The sequence below is a fragment of the Mya arenaria genome, chromosome 1, assembly GCF_026914265.1.
Source record: "Mya arenaria isolate MELC-2E11 chromosome 1, ASM2691426v1".
In the NCBI taxonomy this organism is placed as follows: Eukaryota; Metazoa; Mollusca; class Bivalvia; order Myida; family Myidae; genus Mya; species Mya arenaria.
In genome coordinates, this window is record NC_069122.1 from 9,924,729 (window position 1) to 9,949,933 (window position 25,205).

A 25,205-nucleotide genomic window follows, 5' to 3' on the forward strand; every position below is an offset into this window, starting at 1 on the left:
CAAGATTTAGTAGCAAAGTCTACGGTATTACTGATTACATTAGTTATGTTTCTATACATGGAAAACTTCTGTCAATTTAATCGCCATTTTGGATTGCAGTAACATAAGATATATTTCCAGTAGGTGCCAAAAAAAGACTGTGTCTCAATACCATTATCACTAAATACAGCCGCCAAAAATGGAAACCAATTCGAAAGACCAGTCTAAAAAACTATATAGTAACGAGTACCTGCCACATTATAGTAACAAGTACCTGCCTGTGTGCATTATAAATGTTAATCTACCTCATCAATTTCTGTGTGTTTATCAGAAAACGAAAGGAGGCATTTCTAAAATTAGTTTTATATCTAGTGTGCAGGAATTAATCACCAATTATGTTCATATCTATTTCAAGGATTGCATATTTTCTGCAAATTTTGTGTCTTTAAATTCAACCCGCATTTTCCAATTTTGGCTCGCATTTTGTGAGTGTGCGAGTGCTAAATTCGAGCCCTGAGCTGTTGATATGGACCAGGTAACACTCAGCATAGGCCCTTGACTCAGTAGTGACTGTTTGAACAATACTCCAGCATGTAAGTTTTTGTGGTCAGGCATGGCTGGTTGACATAACAAACTTATTGATCAGGCACATAGAATGAGCATATCTTTAACAGTTACGGATGCATGTTTTTATATTTCCTGTATTCCATAGTATATAAAATTGCAAATATTCCTAAAAGAATGATAATGAACATGTTAACATTTTTATGGTATTGCAGCTTTCCACTAACTACAGCCATGTGCAAGGAAGTTTCAGGATGTACAGAAGTTTAAACAGGTTCTTTCAATAACAGTTGACTAACTTTTAGAAGTGGTTTGATCATGTTTGATGTCTGCTCATGTTCATTTACCATTCACCAAAAAGTGATTGAAATTAGCATTATAAGCTTGTCCATTACATGCCTATTATAATAATGGCAAATAGTAAACAGTGAAAAAGGTGGGTAATCCAAACCAGTTACCTGGTAGTTTGACTGCAGTTTTGGACAGTAGAGCTTTCCGAATTGAGCAATTTGGTCCTTAGGTTAAAAGGGTTATATTACGGTATTTTAGTAGGAAATTTGCAGTTGTTTGAAATATTGAAAAGATCTTAGAAGTAAAAATAAACGAACAAAAGTGGATTATTTATTTATTTTTTGTGCATTACAGAGTACATAAGAACACTTTCTTTATGATTCGTAGACCAAGAGATCAACCTAGGGACCAAATTGCTCGTTTCGGATAATACGGAGCTCCTTTGCCATTTTCCATTGAAAACAAACTTGGATGTATATGGACAGTTTTCAATGTCAGAAATCTTAACATTTAACTATGCTGCAAGTAGATCGCGTAGTAATTTCATTTTAGCAGTTAAACTTAATGACTTTACTCTAGGGAATCTGAAGTATTTATGCAATAATTCACTAAAATATTACTGGCTATCATTTTAAACTTAGATATACAAATAAAACTTGTTAAAACACTACAATTAATTTATACTATTATTTAAAATTTTACGAACTTTTTCTACCTGCATACTTTCAAGGTTGTTTTCGATGAAAAATGGCCGAGGAGTCCCGAATGGTTTCCAAATACCAGATAACTCTGATCCAGATTACAAACCTGCAAGTTCTATACTGATAAAAGAGCTCCTGTGATTGTTTAATATTTTGATTTTGAACAAAGCATGTCACAGAGTTTGTTAATTTTTCAAAGCCAGGGAATTAATTATTGACAGGATATGGATTTAAGCTTGTTAATTTAATTTCGATCACTGAAACTCCCTTTAAATAACTCATTGCCACTTTCATTTTAAAATCATATGTTATCATTTGCCTGTAGTCTATTAAATAGAGAAACATTCATATTGTTTAAATCGCAAGGGGATATTACATCATTGTGTCATATTAGCCATATTTCTTGTAACTTACCCTGGCAATTATTTAAAAAACTTTTGACTTTAGCCAATGTTTTTTTTTGATACATCAAAAATCATGTCAAATTATGTCATATTCTTACATACCATATTTCCATGGGTGAAAGTTTTCAGTATTGATACTGAATTCAGTATTTTGGAAAATATTTATCCTATATAATGTATTGTAAAAATGGCATTTCCCTATGTAAACACCCTATTTTCAGTATTTTGAAAAATTCAAACTTTCACCCATTTATTTCAGGAAAAGCTTCCCAGAGGCTTGTGCTTAAATTTGCCTTCAACATGGGAGATTTAAATATCATCAATAATTGCTTTTGCAGTGGCATTTGTTTTTTGCGTGTTCTTATAAGCATTTTATATAAACCAGCATTTTCTTTAAACTGAAAGTCACCATGTTCTACAATTGTTCACTTACATTTGAAAACAATATATCACATATTGGGTCACAGTGGTCCAGCCAGGATTTGAAAAGGGCAGGGTGCTAGGTTAAAAAGGGCACTTTCAATGAGCCTTGATCGGGCACTTGCAAGGGCCAATGTTGAATTCTTATTGTGTATTTGTTGTAATTACTTTCTATCTTAATAGTTAGTTATGAATACCTTACTCCTTAGCTGTTTTCTTTAATTTAGTGTCAAAACTATGTATATTTATTATTTTCATACTCATTTCTGAAAATTGACTCTGTCAAACAAAAGGGCATAGCAGGGTGAAGTAAAAAGGCAGCATGGTGCTGGAAAAGGGCAGCAGGGTGCCCCACCCTGCTATTTAGGCCTAGCTGGAGCACTGGGTCACCTTCTCACCCAGTAACGCAAATTTCATGTTTCATTTACTCATCAAAATATTCATCAGAATCGGGAAATAGTATGATATAAATTTGGTGATCCAATATGGAAAAATATGGGGTCACTGGGTGACCAGTCCTGGACCAATCGTGTTGTGTCATTTATGTTGTAGGCGTGATACATATATTTTTGTTTTGTTACATTTCTAATAATTTTCTATGCTTTTGAATGATATAGTAAAGCACTACATATATATATGTGTTACCCGGCCAACCATGACAGGGCTGTCTTTCTAAACAATTTAGGGCTAAAATTCAGCCCCATTCCCCACCTCAAAAGAATAGAAAAATGTTTGAGTATTTGCATCCGGGGTCCTCCTTGTGACTATTTCGCTATAATAGTGTTATATTTGCTGAAATCTTATCCCTAAATTAGTAATATTAAGACATAATTATTCATTTTATTTTGTTTGCAGTATGTTATAGGTCCTTATTCTTGTGGCTGAAATTCGCTATATAACAGTGAAAAATAGATTTTCAAAAAGAAATTATTTTTATTTAATAATTTTGAAAAAACAGCAACTCACTTTTGCACTTGGGAAATATAGTCCAATTTAGCAAAATTTCAGCTTAGATAATTGCCAAATAATTGCCTTATAAAAAAAACCCTCAACAGAACTAAATTTTTAGTCTATGATATTTATCAAAAGTATTAAGATATTTCTAAGAAGAAAAAACTTACTTGCTCCATGTATTTACCTTTACTATTTTCAGCAAAAAAACCCAAAGCCAAATACATTGGCTTGTTGCTCTGGGCTGGTATTCAAAATTGGTCTTAATTAGATGTTTAAACGGTGTAGCTAATCAAATTACTGGTTATTTATAACTGACCAATAGATTGAATGAAGGCAATCATGTATGACCATAAGCTTAGCTGAATATTAAATACCACCCCTGGGTACTAAAATGTTGACCTTTCATTTTGCTCTTTTTTGTCATTGCTGTTTTCTACTCCTACAGATTACGTGGTACCAGCAACGTCTCCTGAGAATATGGTCAGGATTCTCTTGACCGTTGTTGCTGGAGTTACAACAATTCTAGCAGCAACAAAACTGTTTAGGTATGGCTTTCTGTTTTTTTATCGGTAACCAAAAATTGCACCTAAGCCTTAAAAAAACGGATTTTTGGCTGTCATCTGGATTTTAAACTCTAGCTTATTTTTTACCTTAAGAAGGCAATTTGCCAACTAGTAAAAAAAACCTCAGAATTGGTGATAAGTATAACCATAGAACTGTTCTCCAAACTCGTGTATAAAGTACCGGGTATATAACAAACCATAGAATATATCTTCTTTTAGATGTTTATTTCTTTGGATAAGTTCACACAGGAAATTCTAAACTAATCCGTGTTTTTATAATCAATGTAATATATTGTGTTAGCAGTGTAATTAATATACTGTTCAACAATATATTCTATACAAGTTTATTGTTTTAGCATTGTAATCGATAAACTGTTCAACATGTTAATATGAACATAATTGTTTTACATTAAAATCAATATTCTGTTCTGATATTGTAATCAATATTCTATTTCAGTATATTGTAATCAATACATTGATTAGCATTGCAATCAATATTCTGTTTTAACATTGTAATCAATATAATTGTTTAACTTTGTAATTAATAAACTGTTAAACCTTTAATTAATATTCTGTCTTAACACTGTTATCAGTATACTGTAAAACATTATAATCACTATTCTGTTTTACCATTGTAATCATTATGAATAAACATTGTAATCAATATACTGTTTAACATCATAATCAATATTCTGTTTTCAACATTGTAATCAATATGACTGTTTAACTTTGTAATTAAGATACTGTTTAACATTGTAATTAATGTACTGTTTAATATTGTGATAAATATTCTGGTTTAATATTGTAATCAATATACTGTTAAAGTGTTTTAACATTGTAATCAATATACTGATCAACATTGTAATCAATATACTGATCAACTTTGTAATCAATATACTGTTCTAACATGGAAAATCCTTATCTGGAGTGCCCAAAAATACAAGTGATTTTATGACCTTCAGATGGTACAGGATAAAAGCCAGGATATTAAATAAGCAGAAGCAGTGCAAAGATGCAATCAAACAGTTGCAGGATGACATGGATCATAATGGGGTAGGATTTACATTGTAAATTACATTTGGTTAAAATAATCATTGGGAGTCCTGCACTGGTGGAGTATTTTGCGGACTGCTATAAGTCTGAATTATAGGTGGCAATTTCATTTAGTTATAATTGAACAAACATACGGCATTTGGTCGTGGGTTCGAACCCCGACAGCTGCACATAGCAATTTGTGCAGTCTGTTACATTTGGCGTCCATGTTGCACGAAAAGCCTAAAGGTCATTGCAAATTGACCTTTGTCTCCGAAATAGGAGAACAAATTTCAAAATGGAGGGGGAATGTGTAACCAGGTATTCAATAAGTATATGCACTTATACTGTCTACTAGCTACAGAGCCAGCTTTTATAGCGACGTGGTAGAGCGTCCTCTTGCAGAACCCGAAGTTGTGGGTTTGAACCCCAACAGGTGCACATAGCAATTTGTGCAGTCTGTTAAAATGTTCTGATTTTACTCATAATGCTTTATCTTTGCCACCTTCATTAAATCAATCATTAAGCTTTAAAACATTCTTAAGGTGATCAAAAATAAATTGATATAATATGTTTTAACAAGTTAATTTTTATTTCCAAGTTGTAAAAATTCCAGATACCCAAGAAAGAAGTGGAGAGAATATTGGGCCTCAAGTTTTCCCAATTGAAAGAAAAGCTTCGGAAAGGAGAACTGAAAGCTGTCACAGTTTTGAAGGCTTACCAAACTAGGGTAGGTTTATCGGTTATGGCTGTTGTTAGCACACTCACTTCATGCCAAGGAGTCACAGGTTTTATTTTTAGCCTGAGCTTATGTGAGTTTCACTTTGTTCACGATGCCAGTCAAGTGGGTCATCTCAGTTAATTGGTTTCCCCTACAAAATTTTATCAATACAAAGACTCTTTCTAGAGGTCTCATTTGTATACCCACGGCGAAGGAAGTTTGAAGGGGGTATAAAGGAGTCACCCTGTGGTCGCTTGGTTGGTGGGTCTGTTGCAATTTCCATTTGTCTGGAGCATAACTTGAAAACTACTGGATGGAATTTATCAAACTGTATACAATTATGAAAAATTATGAGAACAAGTGTTGTATACAGGAAACATAACTCTATTATAGCTAATTACAGAGTAATCGCCCTTTGATACATTTGATTGTCCAGAGCATAAGTTGAAAACTGCAAGATTGAATCTAATAAAACCTCATACAATGATAAAGCAGAATGTGAAGAAGTGCAGTGTACAAGAACCACAACTCTATTGATGCAATATACAGAGTTATGGCCCTTTTTTGTTGTCAAACTTTTGTCCAGAAAATAACTTGAAAACTTCTGGATTGAAACTTACATACATGTTGTACTTTAGTAAAGCACTAAGAGGGAAAGTAAGTGAACAATAACCATAACTATATTTTAGCCAATTAAAATAGCCAAGATACTTGAACATTTTATACTTAAATACCAGCAGGATATTTCAAGAAATTGGGGCCTGTTTTGCTGACAGTACTAAGGTGGTAACTTCACCATTCATTAATAAAGATAATTTTGTTGCAATTGTTGTCTGCTGTTGTTGTATAATGGTATGTGTCTCTCCTTTAGTGTCAGACATGTATTAGGACTAAACACTGTGCTTCTTAAAGGTTCGTCGTTAGATTTTAGTCTACTTTGTCCCTGTTTGTGTCATTAATGAGTTATCAGAATCTGTCATAGTTTAGGGCAAACAACATTGTGTAATTGTAAACATTAGGTTTAAGATCATTCATTATCTCGTATACATATCTCTTATATCTGTGATTATTTTACAGGCATTGGAGACAAACAAGACTCTGAACTTCATGGTTGAACCAGTCAAAGAAGCAATGGTTAAACAACATTTGCGCTTGCTTTCACTTTTTTTTTTAAATAAATAATATAAAAGTTATATCGCTATAAATTTTACCTCATTAACCATTAACCATTATCTTGATATTGCCATTTATTGAGATCCAAAGAAGTTCTGTTTAATTTACAATATGTTTTGTTATAATGTAAATTTCCCCCAAAAGGTTTTCTTGAATAACTTTGTTGCATTATTTCCCATGATTTTCTGGTTTCAATCACTCCCTTTTAAAACTCATTTGCAACCTTGACCTTGTTTTTAAACTTTAGGAATATGCAAAGCAACTAGATAAAGAGTTAGAAAATGGAAAAGACCCCAGACCTCTACATGGTATTCCTGTGAGCATCAAGGAGAACTACTATCTAAAGGTATGCATTTATGCCAAATTCAATGAAGAATAACCTTTTTATTTATGGCAATTTCAGTGAAGAATAACATTTTATTTATGGCAATTTCAGTGAAGAATAACATTTTTATTTATGGCAATTTCAGTGAAGAATAACATTTTTATTTATGGCAAATTCAGTGAAGAATAACATTTTTATTTATGGCAATTTCAGTGAAGAATAACATTTTTATTTATGGCAATTTCAGTGAAGAATAACATTTTTATTCATGGCAATTTCAGTGAAGAATAACATTTTTATTCATGGCAATTTCAGTGAAGAATAACATTTTTATTTATGGCATTTTCAATGATGAATGACATCTTTATTTATGGCAATTTCAGTGAAGAATAACATTTTTATTTATGACAATTTCAGTGATGAATAACATTTTTATTTATGGCAATTTCAGTGATGAATGACATTATCATTTATATGCAACTATATTTATGTCTCATTTTTGAAAAGTTTGGGCATTGTCCTAATTGTAAACATGATTGAGTTTAGTGCTATGGTTTGATGTTTTCCTTTACAAACAAGAACAATTTCTGCATTTGAAAAAGTAAAATGGAGATGTAGCATTTGATAGGGGGGAGCCCATGGAAATATGTAACTTCTACTTCGAAAATAGGATTATTTCTCTATATATATTTGAATATGGGATTTTTCCGTGGGAGCAATATTAAAAAATTCAATCTGTAAAACACATGTGACAATTTAAATAATTTGAATTGTCCCGCTTTTTAATATGGTGCAGTTGGTTGATATAATCCTTCCCAAGTGATAATTTTTTTCTGCATGTAAAATCAGAACGCATAGGAATTTTATACCGTTTTGAAACTTTATTTCAAAATGGGAATTTTTCCCATGGAAATAGCAAAGTTAAAGATAGGATCACGGTCTGTCATATTGGGAATTCCATTCATTGGAGCCAGATATATTTCAGGGCTATGACAGTACAGGTGGAATGAGTATATTTGTGGATAAACCTGCACTTAAAGATGGGCCGATGGTTTCGGTCCTGAAGGAGCTTGGTTGTGTGCCATTTGTTCGCACAAATATACCACAGTCCATGATGACGTAAGTGTCTGTTGTTATTGACCATTATGTCTAGCTCCTTGTTGAATTATTTTTTTTATTATAAGAAGGGCAAATTAAATGAGACCAATAGAGAGATATTTTTCTCCCACCTCAGATAAGTAGATCCATTAATTTAACCATGCTAGAAATTCTTATCTTGCCCACAGGCAAAGATAAAATGCCCGTATGGAAAATCTTTTAATGGTCACCAAATTGTAATTACCTCCCTTGTTGAAGACTGTCGTCTGTAGCGCATCATGGAAACCTTGTCTGGTGGCAATATTTAGAACGCGAGTTAATTATTTCTTGCTTCAAATGTCACCAAAAAACAGTTTTCACGCACCTTTCAAGAAATAATGCTTCACTCTTCTTAGAACTATTTAAAGACCGATCAGACCATTTACATACTCTGAATCACTGCGCGAATATCCATGACAACCAGGAATTATCGCATATCCGTACGCAATTATTCTCACTAATCACAAAAGAGTTCCAGCAAAAAAATACATTTTTACTTACTTTTGTTTAACTGAGGTGGGAGAAAAAGCATCTACCATAGCTGCTCGTGTAAGATAGGTTCATCCCGACCCTACGCTCGGGTCGGAATGAACCTATCTTACACTCTCAGCCATGGAAGATACTTATAATCTTGATTTCCATTTTTATTGACTTTAATTTCTTAGAAAAAGTCATGACAATGTAATTTCATGTAGCAGTATAAACTTTATATTAGTATTAGGACATAAAAACTTTCATTAAAGGGCCTGTGGGAATATTGTGCAACAATGGCAAATGCATGGATATTTTTCCTTGTTTCCAATGGGGAAATGTTGTCTGTATGTATAAGTGATGATTCAACATGTAGTGTTTGAATGGTTATTTTCAATGCAAGATTGTTGTCTTTTAGTACTGGTTCTCTTTCATTTGTTTGCTTGTTTGTTTTTAGAAAAAATTAGACTTCGAGGTATTGTCATAGTCTTGGTGTCGTTGCTGATGGCGTTGGTGTTGTTGTTGGTTGCAATGGATTCGTCATAATGTGCAAAATATTAAATCTTGAAGTTCAAAGCAAGGCCCATAACTCTGGCTTTAATAATTGTTGAGTTACCCCCCTTTATCAACTAAAAAAGAGCAGATGAGTTTGGCGTCTGCTCTGCGGCTGTTTTTCTTGACTTGTATTTAACACGGCATGGTATGTCAAATAGGTTGAAAAGTGTTGTATGTTCGACCAAGGGAAAATAAGAGAAAATGATGTCGAGTTTGAAAATGTGAACGTTTGGCCAAGGGAAAATGATGTGAAATTTGAAAAGTGTTTTACGTTAAGCCAAGGGAAAATGATGTCATGGTACCCATTAATGTTAATATCCTATATATCATTCTTAGATTTGAGTGCTCCAACCCCTTATATGGGACAACAGTGAACCCACACAACCACGGAAGGGGACCGGGAGGGTCATCGGGAGGAGAAGGAGCAATTCTTGGTAGGAACTTAAATCAACTTAAATGTATTGAAACAGATTTATATAGTAGGTAAGCAAGTTATATTTTCAACTTCAACTAACTTTTTCACACTTGCTTCATGGTAAGTTTACATACAACGTAATGTTTGCCTTTCAGCTCGAATCTAATTTTAGTAGAATAAAAATCTGACTACTGCTTGCAAATTAATAACTAAGTTTGTGTGCTCATAAACTTCAGAAATAAAATAAGAAAGAAGTATTATGACAAAACATATAGCTGGCACTACCCCATTAGGCGAAATAAAATAAATTGCTAGAATTTCATCCCCGCCCACCCCCTTTTTTTTCTGCCGCCACTTAAAAATTTACTCGGGTCTTTATTTGAGTATTGATCCAGTACTGCCCGGGAATAGTGTTGATTAATACCAGCTAGGGGTATGAGTTACTCCCCATCCCCATTTACAAAAAAAAATTGGATGAATATCTAGCAGTTATTTTATATTGGCCCTCAAGTGTGAAAATCCCTCCTTACTGTTAAATTTTCCCCCATGGCTGAAAACTCCTAGTAGTAGTGTTAAATTAGTGCACCAACATTGTATTTGAAATCTTGTTTTTCTCTCTTTGTATCTGTAGATATCTATAAATCATGGCAAGTACTTATTCAATCATTTCATTTTGCATCATGCATATTAATATCATACGTATTAACAACGGGGTTTGTTTCATCTACATCATTGATACTTTCATATTCAAATCTTTAATTTAAAGTTCTATGATGACATTGTTTGAAATAAATATTAGCCCACAGAGCTGGCTTGAACGGGGTTATGTTTAAGCTTTCTACTTTTAATTTAATAATTTCTTGCCACTATAGGCTTGTTCAAAATAAAGCCAGGTTTGTTAAAGAAAAGCTTTATAAGAGATTTTAAAATTCTGGCTTATTCATCTGAATTCTAAAACATAAATACTAAAGTGGCTAGTGTAAAACTTAATACATGTACACATGTGATTTAAATTGAAAGTTGCATCCAGGAAGTGTAATGAAGCAGATCCCATATATCATTATCATTGATATATTTTAGGAGCCGAGTCATCAATTCTGGGTTTTGGTAGTGACATAGGTGGCAGTCTTAGGATTCCGTCACATTTTTGTGGCGTCTTTTGTCTTAAGCCAACAGCTGGGAGACTGGGGTAGGAAGAATGTATTATTTTATATACAATGCACAATAAGATATTATAAACATTTTATTTAAGCTGCACTCTCACAGATATACCATTTTTACGCAATTTTCATTTTTTGTCTTGGAAAGAGCAAATTTTGGCATAAATGTCTGCAAACCAATGATAAAAGATTGCTGACAAAGGATCAGATCGCAGATTTGCATATTTCCATTCGAAAATTAATCTTTTACGGCTTAAACCACTGCTAACTTTTTTAACTTAAATATAAAAATCTGCGATCATATAAAAATCTGCAATCTAATTTTTTGTCAGCAGTCTTATATAACTGGTTTCCATGGATTTTCTAAAAAAATTGGCTCTTTCCATGACAAAAAAACAACAAATTAACTGTCAAAACGTACAATCTGTGAGAGTGCAGCATTAAAAAGGGACACAATATAGGATTTGATTTGTGTACAGAATAAAAAAATTAGCCTTAAAAATATTCCTTTTCAATTAAAAACTGCATGGCCACAAATTCAAGTTAAAAGAGCACCAAATTATCACTAATATTTTTTATCTGTACACAAATCATGTTTTTTCATCATCCTATACCGTGCCCCTTTAACATCTACTGTGACCCTTTAACCCATAGTGTGCCCCACTAACCGGATTTGTACCCCTTTAATCCATAGTGTTTCCCATTAACTTGAATTGTACCCCTTTAACCCATTAACACAAATTGTGCACATTTAATCCATAGTGTGCCCCATTGACACATAGTGTGCCCTGCCCCATTAACACATAGTGTGCCCCATTAACACATAGTGTACCCCATTAACCAAAATGGTGCCCCTTTAACCTAAAGTTTGCCCCTTTAGCCTAAAATGTGCCCCTTTTATTTATGTTGTGCCCCTTTAACCTATAATGTGCCCCTTTAGTCTATAATGTGCCCCTTTTATTTATGTTGTGCCCCTTTAACCTATAATGTGCCCCTTTAGTCTATAATGTGCCCCTTTTATTTATGTTGTGCCCCTTTAACATATAGTGTGCCCCTTTAACCTATAATGTGCCCCTTTAGTCTATAATGTGCCCCTTTTATTTATGTTGTGCCCCTTTAACATATAGTGTGCCCCTTTAACATATAGTGTGCCCCTTGAATCGGTAGTGTGCCCCGTTGACCTTAAGCATGCCCATGCCCATTTATTCTTGGGTTAAATGTTTTACCAAATTTTACTGTAGATAACTAGAGCTGATAATAGATAAGAGAAATATATATTGAGAAAATTATTTGGTAAAAACTTTTAATACGTTAAGTAGACAGGGAAAGATCAAAATCTAAACAAGTAGACAGTGATAAATCAAAATCTAAACAAGTAGACAGGGAAAAATGGAAATCTAAACAATGTATTCCAAGTCCAGTTCCACAGTCTAAAGTACAGGCTATAATTCTATATTTGTAAACTGTGGACAATAACTGCATGTTCGTATTATATCGTATATAGTTGTATTTTCAATACCAACTTCCATTGTGTACATAATTATATAACACTCATTTATCTGGCCAAGCTCTGATAAATATTGCCAGAACATGTACGAATGTATTGACTCATTCGCTTGAGAATCTTAGTCACTCTTTCATATAGCGCAACTCCATATTTGTAACAATGAGGAATTAATGGGCCGATTGTTCAGAACTTAAACAACATTGTTAACATCATCGTTATTAAATGTAAATCATTTGGGCAATAATAAGTAGTTTAAGTTATAAAACTAGTGGTTTTGTCATTTTCTTACCTTGATCGTAATTAACTCACCTGTACAGGTAAAACCGATTTACAATTATCTGTTTCGAGATCGGCATCATAAACCTTGGACCTTTTAACAAGGATGATCAATATAGGTTTAGATACTCTAGGTCTACAAATGAAAAAGATACAGCTATTAAAGTGACCACAGTGTATTTCAATTAATTACCCATAATTAATTCAGCAGCTATATATAAATTACTATACTAGATATATAGCGGATTAAGGGTTAAAAATCCCTACTGCTCTGGAAATTTAATGGAAACACTTAAGATCTGCAGTATATCTATCAAGATTTGAGACAACGGTAACAGATGCACTTTTTTTAAACACATGACCACATTCTGAAATATCTCACATTTAAAAATGTTCAAGTCAAGTCAGGTACCCTTGATTGGGTATCTGAGGCCACTTTATGCGGCAAAATGAACAATGCGTCGACAAAAAATAGTATACTTGTTGTACACCTTAATCATATTTAAAGGTTATCAATGATCTCATTAATCATGTTGTTAACTCCAACAAATTTCTGAACAATTGGCCAAGTATCACACCAAAAAGTCGGTTTCTAACAATTGCACATTGATATTTTAGATACAGAACTACTGAAGAGTTGGTTCATGGGCAGACATTAGGTGAGAGCAAGTTATGAGAGAGGTTTAGTATTAATGTTAAGGCTGCACTCTCACAGATTGATTGTTTTGACTACTTTTTTTTATTTTTTGTCTCAGAAATATTCAATTTTTGTGTAAATGCATGGAAACCAGTAATATTAAACTGCTGACAAAAGAGCAGATAGGAGTTTTCACATTTACCTTTGAAAAATGACGTTTTATGGCAAAGCGTTACTAACGCTTCAAGAAAAAAATATTTTTTTTGGCAGTTTACCTGTTAACAATTCAGATCTGTTATGTCTGAATTGAAAGCATTGAGCCAAAATGTGCTAATTCTGAGATAGTTTTTAAAAAATGTCAATTCTGTCAGTCTGTGAAAGTGCATTTTTAAAGAGCTAAATTTAAGTTTGAGAGAAACTTATTAATTGACAAGCTTAATCAACTACATTTTCTTATCTATAATTACTAAGTACAGTTACATCATTTGGCTTATTGAAATAATACATTTAAACCTATTACAATGAAGATTTCTGAAGAAATTTGGGCCTGAGTTCTCTGTTAAATATTGTGCACAAATTTTTACAGTCACCCCCACCATTGGTCCTATGGGTCGGGATGTAGAGACTGAGTTCTCTTGTTTAATAATGTGCCCATATTTTACAGTCACCCCCACCATTGGTCCTATGGGTCGGGATGTAGATACAATCGTCACCGCCATGAAGGATATTCTGTGTCCACGGCTTTTTACTGAAGAACCACAGATACCTCCAATGGCCTTCAATACTCAGGTTCACTGTCTTTGTACTGGAATGTAGGATTAGTTGTCAGGTAAGGGCAGGGGCTAGTGCACCGGCGTCTCGCCTAGGCGACCTGGGTGCGATTCTCGGCTTGGGCACTGTCATGTGAGTTTGGTTTATGGTCACAAAGTCTGACAAGTGGGTTTCCTCTGTGTACTCGGATTTACCCCACAACACAAGACCACACTCTCGTGTAAAATCATGCCAATGAGTGTGATTAATATATTAAGTTACAAAAACATGTTGCACTAAAGTATCTTCTAAACTAAATAATATAGGATTCATACGATAGTGCTGTTATTCATTTAAAGCTTATCCGTTTTGCAAAAAAAGTATTGTCACGTCAAGGTGTTGTTGTAAGTGCCATTGTGCAAAAACTTTCATATATATATATATATATATATATTTATATATAAATCAGCTGTACGAGTCCAAAAGACAACTGCGTATTGGCTACTACGTCAGCGATGGCTACGTTCCACCAATACCTGGTGTGGAACGCGGTTTACTGGAGGCCAAGGTTGCATTGGAGAGGTTCGGCCACACTGTAAGTATTATACTGATGGCTCAGTCGAAGGCAAGGGTAGCTACCATTTCTATAGGGAGGTACGCCCACGTTGTGCTGAGCCCTTCGATCATTAAGAGTTAGGATATACTTTCCAGTGGTTTTAATAAATTTATCAGTGAAATTAAATGATACTTCAAACAGTGAAATATCAATTTGTTATATTTCACTATTTTCAAAACTTTAAATAAGCCTGTTCTTTTATCCAAATCAAACATCAGACCACACAGGGCTAGGCTCAAAATCAAAAACGTTATATTTCATTTGCATTTTTGGCACGCTTTTTTAATGAATTTAATTTATATGTCGTTTTATACCAATTTTTAGGCAAAATTACCGGGTAAGGCATATAATTAAACTTGTGCAATATACTTTTAGTCTGGTGCACATGCAGTCAAATTTATAACGATCTCACACTGAAACAAACAGTTATCCCCTACTTCATATATTTACATTCCTCTTTTTATTTTTTGTAGAGAGGATTCTACTTTCACTTCATGTGAAGGGCATTATGGGTAATAACATATCAGTTGGTCATAAAATGAAATTATAGTTGGTTATGAAATAGAGAATACAAAGAGTAAAGTATTATCAACACTGTTTAATGACAAGCAGGCTACTGCATTTACAAGTTGTATTTGCTGTCTGAAAGACGACAGAAGCTTATTCTGTTAGTTCCTTATAGAATGCTGACCCCCAAATCAGTCAAACACTACAAAAAGGAAAGCACAGTTCACTACTAAATAAATTCATATCAAATTTCAAAGACATATAAATGCTGATTTTTCAGAACTGTGTTAAAATTACCAATTTGATTAAAAATATCTTTGTTAACTTTTGAACGTCAAAAATATGATGATGGCTGCTCACATATTTAAATTTATGTAAGGCTAAGAAATAATGTCTGAATTAGGTTTAAATGACAGCAGATTACAAGATTTAGTGTAATATTCTTTGAATTTCCAGAGCAGTAACGATTTGAAAGTTAACAATGATGATGTTTATGAGGTTCTTAAATTAATAAAAGTTCTGAACATCAGCCTATAATGTTTAAGACTTTTATAAAGACTGTTTAGTCATAAATGACTTAATAATGATCATGTTATTATATATATTGCAGGTATTCTGTTAATTTCATGTGTTGTATTTAAATATATTTTGTATGTGATTTTAGAAAAATGAATGTTAAATGCGGTCAGGTAATTCTAAAAATAAAATATAACCATGTTAGGCTATTTCCATATTAGGCTATATTTAATTCTTGCTTTGCTTCTATCATGGGTGAGATTGCAGAGCGCTCTTACGGACAGCTACCTACCCAAAGCAATGACCTGCTTTTTAAAAGCAATTTTTGGAGGGGCGCAGGGGGGGTGGGGAAGGGTTTATAAGTCCATCAATAGAAAAATAGCAAATTAAATTGAACCACACATCCATAACGGACCTTGTGGTTTTAAAGCTGCACTCTCAGATTATCAACTTTGACCACTTTCCATTTATTTGTTTCAAAATCAGCTGATGTTGGCATCAGTGTTTACAATTCATATAAGATATTAGATAACTCACATGAGAACAAATCTCAATTGTTTTGTAAACTTCTTAAATGTCATTTATCTTCAAGTCTTAGTAACACTTTTAGCTATTAAACATAAACTTTCAACTTAAATATTAAAAATTGCAAACTTAGTATACCTTTTATTGGCAGTCTTATATCAGTATTTTAAACATTTTCAAAACATATGGCTCATTCCAAGACAAAAAAAATAAAAAGTTGTCGAAACGGTCAGTCTGTGAGAGTGCAGCTTTAAATTTCATTTTTAAAGTTCAGATTTTTTTATACATCACCATCTTAATAAAAGGCTCATTTTGTGGTGAATAACAAATTCAATTCTTGCCAAAAGAAACTTTGAAGGGCTTTCTTGTAATGTACTGTTGCATAGCAGTTGCCTTATAATACAGGTCTTTGAATATAACTGTTTGACAATAGCATGTTCATACATTTTCTTAACCTTGTTTGATAATATTTTTTCTATTTGCAAAAATATATGTTTTTATGATTTTAAAAATGTTTGTTTTTGGTAAATGAGAATTGCATAATCTAAATAAACAAAGATATTGTCATAGCTTTGGTGCCGTTACCGTTGTTGTGATTTTTTTAGGCTTGCTTTTAACGACAAAACTGTTTTAGATATTAAAATGAAACTAGGTGCACTTGTTGCCAGAGGCAATATGCACATGTACAGCAGATGCATAACTCTGGTTTTATCAATTTCCTTATTTCCTTGTTCGACTGAAAAAAAAACATATGGGCATTTACATTTGAATACAGTGCTCTTGTTAAACTCACGTTACAGTTGGTGCCGTTTGAAGTGCCGGATGCAGCCCATATGTTCTCCGTTCTGTTCTCCAAGGCGGCCTTTGGGGACGGTGGTCATAATTTCCTCAGTCAGATGTAAGATATATGATGTCTTCATTTACCTTCATAATACCTTTTTCCTGAGTTAGTTTTTAATAAGAAAACAGCTGGACACAAATAAAGTACTAGAGAGCCTGTGCCAAAAAAGCTTCTCTAAGGCTTTGTTAAAGCTGTGTGAAAAAACTTGATCATACGTAGTTTAAAGGATTCCCATAAGGGTCCTTAAACTACTCTTATTAAAATATTCCCTTAACCATTTTTTCATGATTATTACTGTATTTTTGTTCAGTAGAACTTGTGTCCTTCTTGAAAGACCATCACTGTATTGACTCCTGATGGGGATCGAACCTACCTCCTCTTGACTGAGATGCAGACACTAATACTTCTAGAAGATATGCACCCTTAAATATTTCTTTGCTTTCCTTTAGTTGTTTTTTCGACCAAGAAGAGTCTACTGAGGCCTAAAAAATATATTTGGTTTGGGTTACCTGACCTCACCTACTAAATAGGCGCCCACCCTACCGCTTTTATAGTCAGTTGGTTAAAAAATGAATTTTTTTTAATATATATAATATTTTTATTCATTTTTAACAGTGTGTTTCAATATGTAGATTAAAAACTTTAAACAGAAGCTTACTTTACTTCAATTCTCCAATGATGACAATAACATTCTTAGATAAAGCCTAATAAAGAAGTAAAATAAATATAATAAAAAAGCCTTACCTTCCATACGTGTTTTAAAAAAGGATGTTTCCCAACCAAACCATTTATTTTGGGCCTGATGGTGATAGCCTTGGTATCATCATCATTGGCAGCAGCATCATGCATTGGTTATAACCATTGTCACATTTCAAAATCATTCAAAATATTTAATGAAACTTAGAACACATGTTGCCAAAAACAAAACTTACATGTACAAGCATTTCAAAGCCAATAATCCTGGCACTTAATTATAATTATTCAGCCATACTTATAGTTTAACTGAAGAAAAACAGACGAGCATTGGTATTTGCTCAGCAGAGCTCTTGTCAGGGAGTTGGATTAACTACATAGGTTGTGCATTCATTCACATGTGTAAGTGTCAATCTATGAAAAAAGTTTGTGAAATCAAACCCAGCCAGGGGAACTTTTTTAGACTTGTCAAAAATGTATTCTGGTATTGGATTCTACTGGTGAAAAAAAAATTAAGTCACGATAATGATAAAAATTATTATATTAATTTACATGATTAGCTGTCTATTGATCTAAAGTGAATAATAAGATCTATGGACTGGAATTTCCTGTGAAAGTTGCATTGCCGGAATTTCAATCCAACTTCATATTAATTGTCTGATGATCATTTTATTTCCTTACGACAACATGACATGTATTTAGCTAAAAATACAATGGAGAAATTGACCTAGTTATCTTGTCCTTAAATGTGGCAGTGGCTGCAGCATAAAAAAAACCCCATTGTACTTTGAGTTTTAACAGATGAATTATCAACATAACACTTGTCACAAGTGTTTCAATAACAGAATGTATTGCGCACTTTAACCATCCCAACTGCATTCATATCCTCGATTATGACATCAATCACGCAATTCATTACTTATACTTACCCCAATAGGTTATTATTTCTTTCAAGAATTGTTTTGAAATGAATTACCATAAAAATAATAAACCTTACAGTCATTCTTTCTCTCCATGAATTCAACAGAATGATGATTCAAAATCCAAACATATCCGAAGATGTTGCGCTAATCGGAAATGATTTACTATTGCCGAAAGGCCATTCATTGAAGAAATGGAAGTTGAAAAGTAAATAGATGACAATACTGATATTGTGTAAATCAAGGCCTTTTCCTCTTGCTAAAGGTTTATTTAGTTATTTCCCTTGCCCAAAAAGAGAGTTATGCACCTTGCCTAAAAGAGTGTTCCCTTGGTCAAAAGAGAGTTATGCCTCTTGGCCAATAGGGTAAGTTGGAATCGCTTTCCATTTCTCTTGTTACTTGCTTGTATTTTGAATCATGTGAATGTCATATTCCATTTACCATTCAGGGCAGAAGACCGGGTAGATCCATCCATATCACTGCTTGTAAAAATATATCGTCTTCCAAACTTCCTGATCCGACTTTTGTCACATGTGGTTAGCTTCTTCTCTAAGGTAAGATAAACATGTACACTTATAAAAGTAAAAATATACAAGTTTGGTATCTGTTTGTGTCATCAGCAAAGTATGGCAAACACATGGGTATTATCGATGCCGTCTGTGTTGTTGTCATCACACTTCATTCTGTCCAATAAATTTTGAACAAGATATTACAGAGTCTTCAAACTTGGAATGCATGTTAGTTGTGGTCATTATATGACCCCTATTTTTAGGGGTCATAAATCAAGGTCATTGTCACCTTCAATAGAAAAAAACAAGAGTGTTCCCTACAGGTGACCCATCAGATTTGCAGAATTCTAGTCAAATGTTAAAGATGTTCATGGAAAAGGCTAACATGCCACAATTTTTTATGAAGCTTTAAAGCAATTTTAATGGTTTGCACAAGACATGTAATTCCTTCTATTTTGTTACTTTGATATAATTTTATATGATAAACATGCAATCACATCCTATTTGCTATATTTGTGTAAATAACATTTTATTTATATTTCATTTATTGCAACTACAATTATTATGATTTGTGTAGAAATTTGGTATTTTTTGCTGCTGGCTTTTGTTTACTTTAGTAAAATCAGTTCAGTTGAATTGATTGGTTCTTGCAAAGAAATAGATACAGACATTTTAATTGGAATCAGTGAATTTGAAGTCAATAATGATGAAGATTGAAAATAAAAGGAAAATGAATATTAAATGAAGATTATTTTTTTAAAAGTATGGAAACTTGTATTCTTGTAAATTAAACGGTTTTCAAATTTGCAACATGTTTACCAGTGGTATTTTTGCCTTTTCAGGAAAAGCCAGCTGGAACAATAATGCGAAACATGCTTGGAGTAGAGTAAGGCCAAGCCAAATTGATGTTCCTTTCTTCGCATTTACAATGCCAATTTTTCCGAATATGCATGGATATTGAAACATTTTTTTAAGTGACTATTCATATATTTCGCTTAAAAATTTGGAGAAAAAATGATATAAACACTTTCTTGTGTAGTCACTTTTCATAAAGCAACATAAATCATGTTATATTGTGTCTGCGATAACTTCCGGAAGACAGAACCATGTATATAAAATAAATATTTTGTGGGGTAACTTCCTCAAACTTCCACTAAGCAGTGTGAATAATGTTGCAATTATTTTGTATTATCATTATTTATATATAGGATAAAATGTTTGCCCTTTCACTCATTCTTGTTTCCAAGCTAACAAAAAGTTGTATAATTGCTATTTTTTTTAGTGCTAGCCCTTGTTAATTTTTCTCTGCCAAAATCTCTCGAACAAAAAATTAAATTTGTGTGGCCTAAGTGATATGAAATAGTAGAGTTTTGATTTAATAAAAAAAATCATTGTCAATGTCAGACGGATACATATTAGACATGGTTACATGCTAGAACATTTTGATAGCATACATGTTGTTGAACGATATACTTGGAAATGAAATCCTATTTCTTTTAGTATAATTACAGGGATCAGTTCATAATTGAATATTATCTTCCTTATTGAGTTAAAATTAAATTTCAATAGGTTATTAATTCTGCCAATCCGGGGAAAAAACAATTTGTTTTTCTCACATTTCAGTTCTGTCTATGACTGGTGGAAGTTGGCACATGAGATCACTATCTACAAGGAGAAATTCTACAACTTGTGGCAAGAGCAAAATCTAGATGCTATCATTTGCCCTACAATGCCTTATGTAGCCCCTCCCACTGGTACCGTCAAGTATCTATTAGGTAAGTTGGCAAATGAGATCAATCGCTACTAGTTATGTCTTGCATACCAGACGTGTGTTTTTGGTCATGTGACTGGTGCTGGAAAATCTCGTCTTATACCCCCCATGTAAGATGAGTCACGCACAACAACGCGCCACTTCTTATTTCTTTTATTGTATGGTTTATGAAAAGAATTCAATAAAGCACAATCAAAAATATAATTAAAATTGAAAATAAATAATCGTAAAAGTGTGTGTTTTTTTAAGGAACTATTTGACGTCGATAGTGATTTAAAATTACTGTACTTTATGACGTCAGAACACAAAGTCACACGAGCTTTTTGGTGAAATGTGCAAAAGTGTGTTTTCTACGTCGATGTTTCCATAAATTCATAAATTTATGTATGCAAAAAATAAATCAATAATGTTTTTCTGGTCCAGATCGAAAAATTCGATCCTCGGGGGTGCTGCATGACCGGTAACTCGGCAAGCCTCGTTACCGGCTCACAGGCCTGCCCTTGGGTCAGATTTTTTTTATCCGTATCGGAAACACATGATAGATTGATACTTATATACTTGTGGCAAGACAATAAGTCAATGTGAGGATATGCCTGACAATGACTATGTTTTCCTAACCTACTGGTACTTTCAAATATCTGTCAGGTAATCTGGTTCATGAGATCACTTTCTGCAAGTTATTACTTATGGAAAGACAATAAATTAAATGCAAGAATTTGCATGACAATGCTTTATGTTTGTCCAACCTACTGGTACCGACAAATATCTGTAATGTTAGTTGAACATTAGATTACTCTCTACAAGGAGAAATTCTCCTCCTCGTCAAAATATAAAAATCTAGATGCAATGATTTGCAAATGGCATGTTGGTTTAAAAATTTCAGTTGATTGGTTGATTGGTAAACTAAGTATTATTAGTCCACACAAGTACTGCAGAATGCTTAGACCTTAGATGGTAGGTTTCCTTAGATCAGCTGAAGAGCCCAATAGATTTTGACGTCAAAAGGTGAAGGTCTATGAAGAACTATGAAACCTATTTGTGAGTTCTGAGTTTAGATCCATAGTCAAGATTGGTTAACAGTCTTGGGAAAGCCTTGACTGCGGCTCAACGCTGGAAATGTTTGACTTTACTTTCGTGAAAACTTTGTGCAACCATAACTATTGATGATTTTTTCTTTAAACACCTTGATTAAATCTTTCACATGTCTTAAAAAGGGGCACTCACGAGGCATACTGTTTGTAAAACATCTGGTTATACTTACACCATTCTTTAAATGTAATACATAAGTGTTAATCCTGTACCTTTATCTTCACAATGCTATCTCTTTCTTAGGTGGTGTAACCTATACGACCCTCTACAATGTAATCAACTACCCAGCTGGATGTGTCCCTGTAACCAAAGTCACAGCTATCGATCAGAAGAACATGGCAAACTATCCATCGAATACTCAGACACAGAAGTTTATCAAAAAGGTAAAAATTTAAAATATATTTGGGTATAAAAGTTGCTTGGTAGTGGTAGTGGTTCGAAATACAGTCGAAACCTGCTGGCTTAATATCCCATGGACAGTCCAAAAAACCTTGCGAATATCGAGCCAATCGAGAATGCTTACAAAGAGTTAAACGAATTTGGTTGGGCCACCGAGGAAATCAAGCCAAGTGGTATCGAACCAACTGGTTTCGATTGGACTAGTATTCCAAATTTGCTCCTCGGCACTGACTGATTAAACCATTTACCTTTATTGTTGCATATTTGCAATTTCAGGTAGGTCAGTCATTGTCAATATGAATAATCCATTTTTAGCACTACTTTCTGTTCTATGCAAATATTGTGTTGATAAGGTAAGTGTTGTCTAAGTATCAAAAACAATCTTTCATCATTAGCCAATAGTTTTATCTTTTGAGTAAATTAGTTGTTAACAACAGAATAGAAGTGGGGCTGTGTTCATATTTAACCAGTGTGGTTATGTTCTTATAAAATATGACAATTGTTTTCCAGTATTACAGTACAGACACGGCTGGGTTACCTGTTGCAGTTCAGTGCGTTGCCCTTCCATACAGGGAAGAAATGGCTCTCCGGGTTATGAAGGATCTAGAAAGTGGTCTTCGTCATCATTTGACACGTAGTAGTAGATAATTTACAAACTTTTGAAGGTGCCTTTAAGTAATCACCCTGTCTGTCCATCTGTCTGTACGTCCATATTTGATTATGTTTTATTCTAAGTATAATATTTAGATATATACTTACTTTAAGCTTTATTCATTTGCTCTCAGTAAGAAGGAGCTCTTTTAAGTTTTATCACATTGTCAGATTTATGACCCTTATATATGCTTGTTAACTTATTCAAATTCAGCAAATCCATTTTCTCTTTATGTTAACTTGATTTTTTTACAAGAAATTAAAGGAAACTTAAAGCATTAATATATAGCAGAGTGGTCTTGGATTTAGTACATTATTTGAAACTTTGTGGCCATTTTTTAACAAATTGCGATCTAACCTTTTGACTTGCGCCCCTGTGCCTCAGGACCAGAAATATATTTAGCTTAAGTGTTGGCAATGAGGTTTTGGGGTACTCCCTTAAGAAAATTTCAAGTCAGAAATGCATTTTTTTTTTTTAAGAACTTTTGTTTTCCTATATTGAAATAAAAAGTAAACTTGGGATGATTTGAGGTGGGACCTGCTCCGGTGCTAAAATTTTATTTCCATAGTGGTACTTATACGCATTTATTCGGGGGACTTTATCATATCATGTCATATCAATAGTAGCTGTAGTTGTTTGAAATCCATTAAAGGATAACATTTGTATGTTATGTGAGTTGCTTTTACATGTAGTTTTATTCATTTATCTTTTGTTTCTTTTATTGAATGTAGGCATTGAATGATAATAGATGTGAATTTATTTAGATTTTTTACCATACCCGGTAATTAGTATAGCTATTGATGTGTTTTCATTTTGTAATTTCCATATTTCTAAGTAAAGTAAAGAGTTTGTTTTTTATAGTGTGACCCCTCTTAGTTAAGGGCCAGCCAGTTGAGCTTATGAGACACCCACCCTTGTGAACATCTTTACCCTAATTCCTATCCCATATGCCAGGTGCCTAGCAGGAAGGCAATGGGTACCCCTCGATTTAGCTAGCTGCTCAGTCGTCAACCGGCCATATTAGAACAAGCCCTGTGCAATGCTCAAAACTTGAAGACCTCCTGCTACTTAAGCGGATTCCTTTACCACTTGGCCATGGAGACAGAGTGCATATAAAGTGATATTCACATCTATATTTGCTCAAGATGTCATTTCCTATTGTGTTTATTTAATGATGAAAAGAAAAAAATGATATACTTTTATGTATATATTTATATATACATACATGAAAACAAAGCCAATTTCTATTCAGATTGTTATACAAAATATACCATGGGAAATATGTTAGCAAACTTCAAAATACATCAATATTAGTAAATAAATGTAACTTCTCGCCTATTTAAAAAGTTCCTGAGGCGTGTCATGGGGTCCAATCAAATGTCCAGATTCATCTCGTCAATAGCTCATGAGCTCTTGCTTTCTGCAGTCATTCATTGGAGTTATACATTATGTATTTACTTGGTACCAAGGATAATTAATTGATCTAGTTATCTAGCCATTTCCACATATTACCATAAAAGCTGCCAGATACTAGAATATAAGCCACATCTTTTCTTATTCTACTGATTTTGCTGTTTTTTTATTCAGAGCTGGCAAGCGAAAAAAATCATTATTTTTCCATTTAGTTTTAAAACAGGAGCAGGTGTAGGCAATACCATTGTTATTAGAATATGTTAAATATATGCTATGGCTAACAAGATGTTAAATATGATTTGGGAGTTTTTACAGGAATGTTTGTCTTTTGGTAAACATTTCCATTGATTTGTTGTTATATAAAGGTAATAATATATTCCTGACTTGAATAGAAAATCAGAAAAACTGGCAACAGTTAAAAAGGTAAAGCTATTAAATTGATCGTGTGTAAGGTTTCATGATGTGTGTAGTGAATACAAATAAATTTTAAACATGTTTTGTTATTTTCCCTCTGATTCGTTCACAGAAGTATGATAATACTACATCTTGGCTGTCCATAAGCAGAATATAAAATTCCACCATATACTTTATGTTTACATTTTAAGCTCACCTTATCACTGAGTGCTCATCATCCAGGTGAGCTTTTAAGCTCAGTTTTTCGTCTGTTGTCCGTCCTTACGCCTGCCAACAGTTGCTTGGAAGACCTCTTCTCCAAGACA

The 25,205-nt window shown here is 33.4% G+C and overlaps 1 protein-coding gene across 4 annotated transcripts in view; it reads left to right on the top strand.

Annotated features, from left to right (window-relative positions):
* Window positions 1–24,981, top strand: part of LOC128220090 (fatty-acid amide hydrolase 1-like) — a 48,648-nt gene extending 23,667 nt beyond the window's left edge. For 3 of the 4 annotated variants that reach the window (XM_052928453.1, XM_052928530.1, XM_052928380.1), the window contains 17 exons: window positions 3,759–3,858; window positions 4,839–4,929; window positions 5,525–5,638; window positions 6,707–6,763; window positions 7,050–7,148; window positions 8,113–8,246; window positions 9,627–9,724; window positions 10,786–10,894; window positions 13,267–13,307; window positions 13,950–14,074; window positions 14,505–14,630; window positions 17,000–17,097; window positions 19,102–19,207; window positions 20,005–20,048; window positions 20,786–20,937; window positions 22,266–22,405; window positions 22,932–24,981. In XM_052928453.1, coding sequence (XP_052784413.1) covers window positions 3,759–3,858; window positions 4,839–4,929; window positions 5,525–5,638; window positions 6,707–6,763; window positions 7,050–7,148; window positions 8,113–8,246; window positions 9,627–9,724; window positions 10,786–10,894; window positions 13,267–13,307; window positions 13,950–14,074; window positions 14,505–14,630; window positions 17,000–17,097; window positions 19,102–19,207; window positions 20,005–20,048; window positions 20,786–20,937; window positions 22,266–22,405; window positions 22,932–23,069 — 1,772 coding nt within the window. In that variant the 3' untranslated portion in view covers window positions 23,070–24,981. Of the gene's footprint in view, window positions 1–758; window positions 818–3,758; window positions 3,859–4,838; window positions 4,930–5,524; window positions 5,639–6,706; window positions 6,764–7,049; window positions 7,149–8,112; window positions 8,247–9,626; window positions 9,725–10,785; window positions 10,895–13,266; window positions 13,308–13,949; window positions 14,075–14,504; window positions 14,631–16,999; window positions 17,098–19,101; window positions 19,208–20,004; window positions 20,049–20,785; window positions 20,938–22,265; window positions 22,406–22,931 lie in introns of all 4 variants that reach the window. The other variant, XM_052928609.1, reaches the window with a different exon arrangement.
* The last annotated feature ends 224 nt before the right edge of the window (window positions 24,982–25,205 follow it).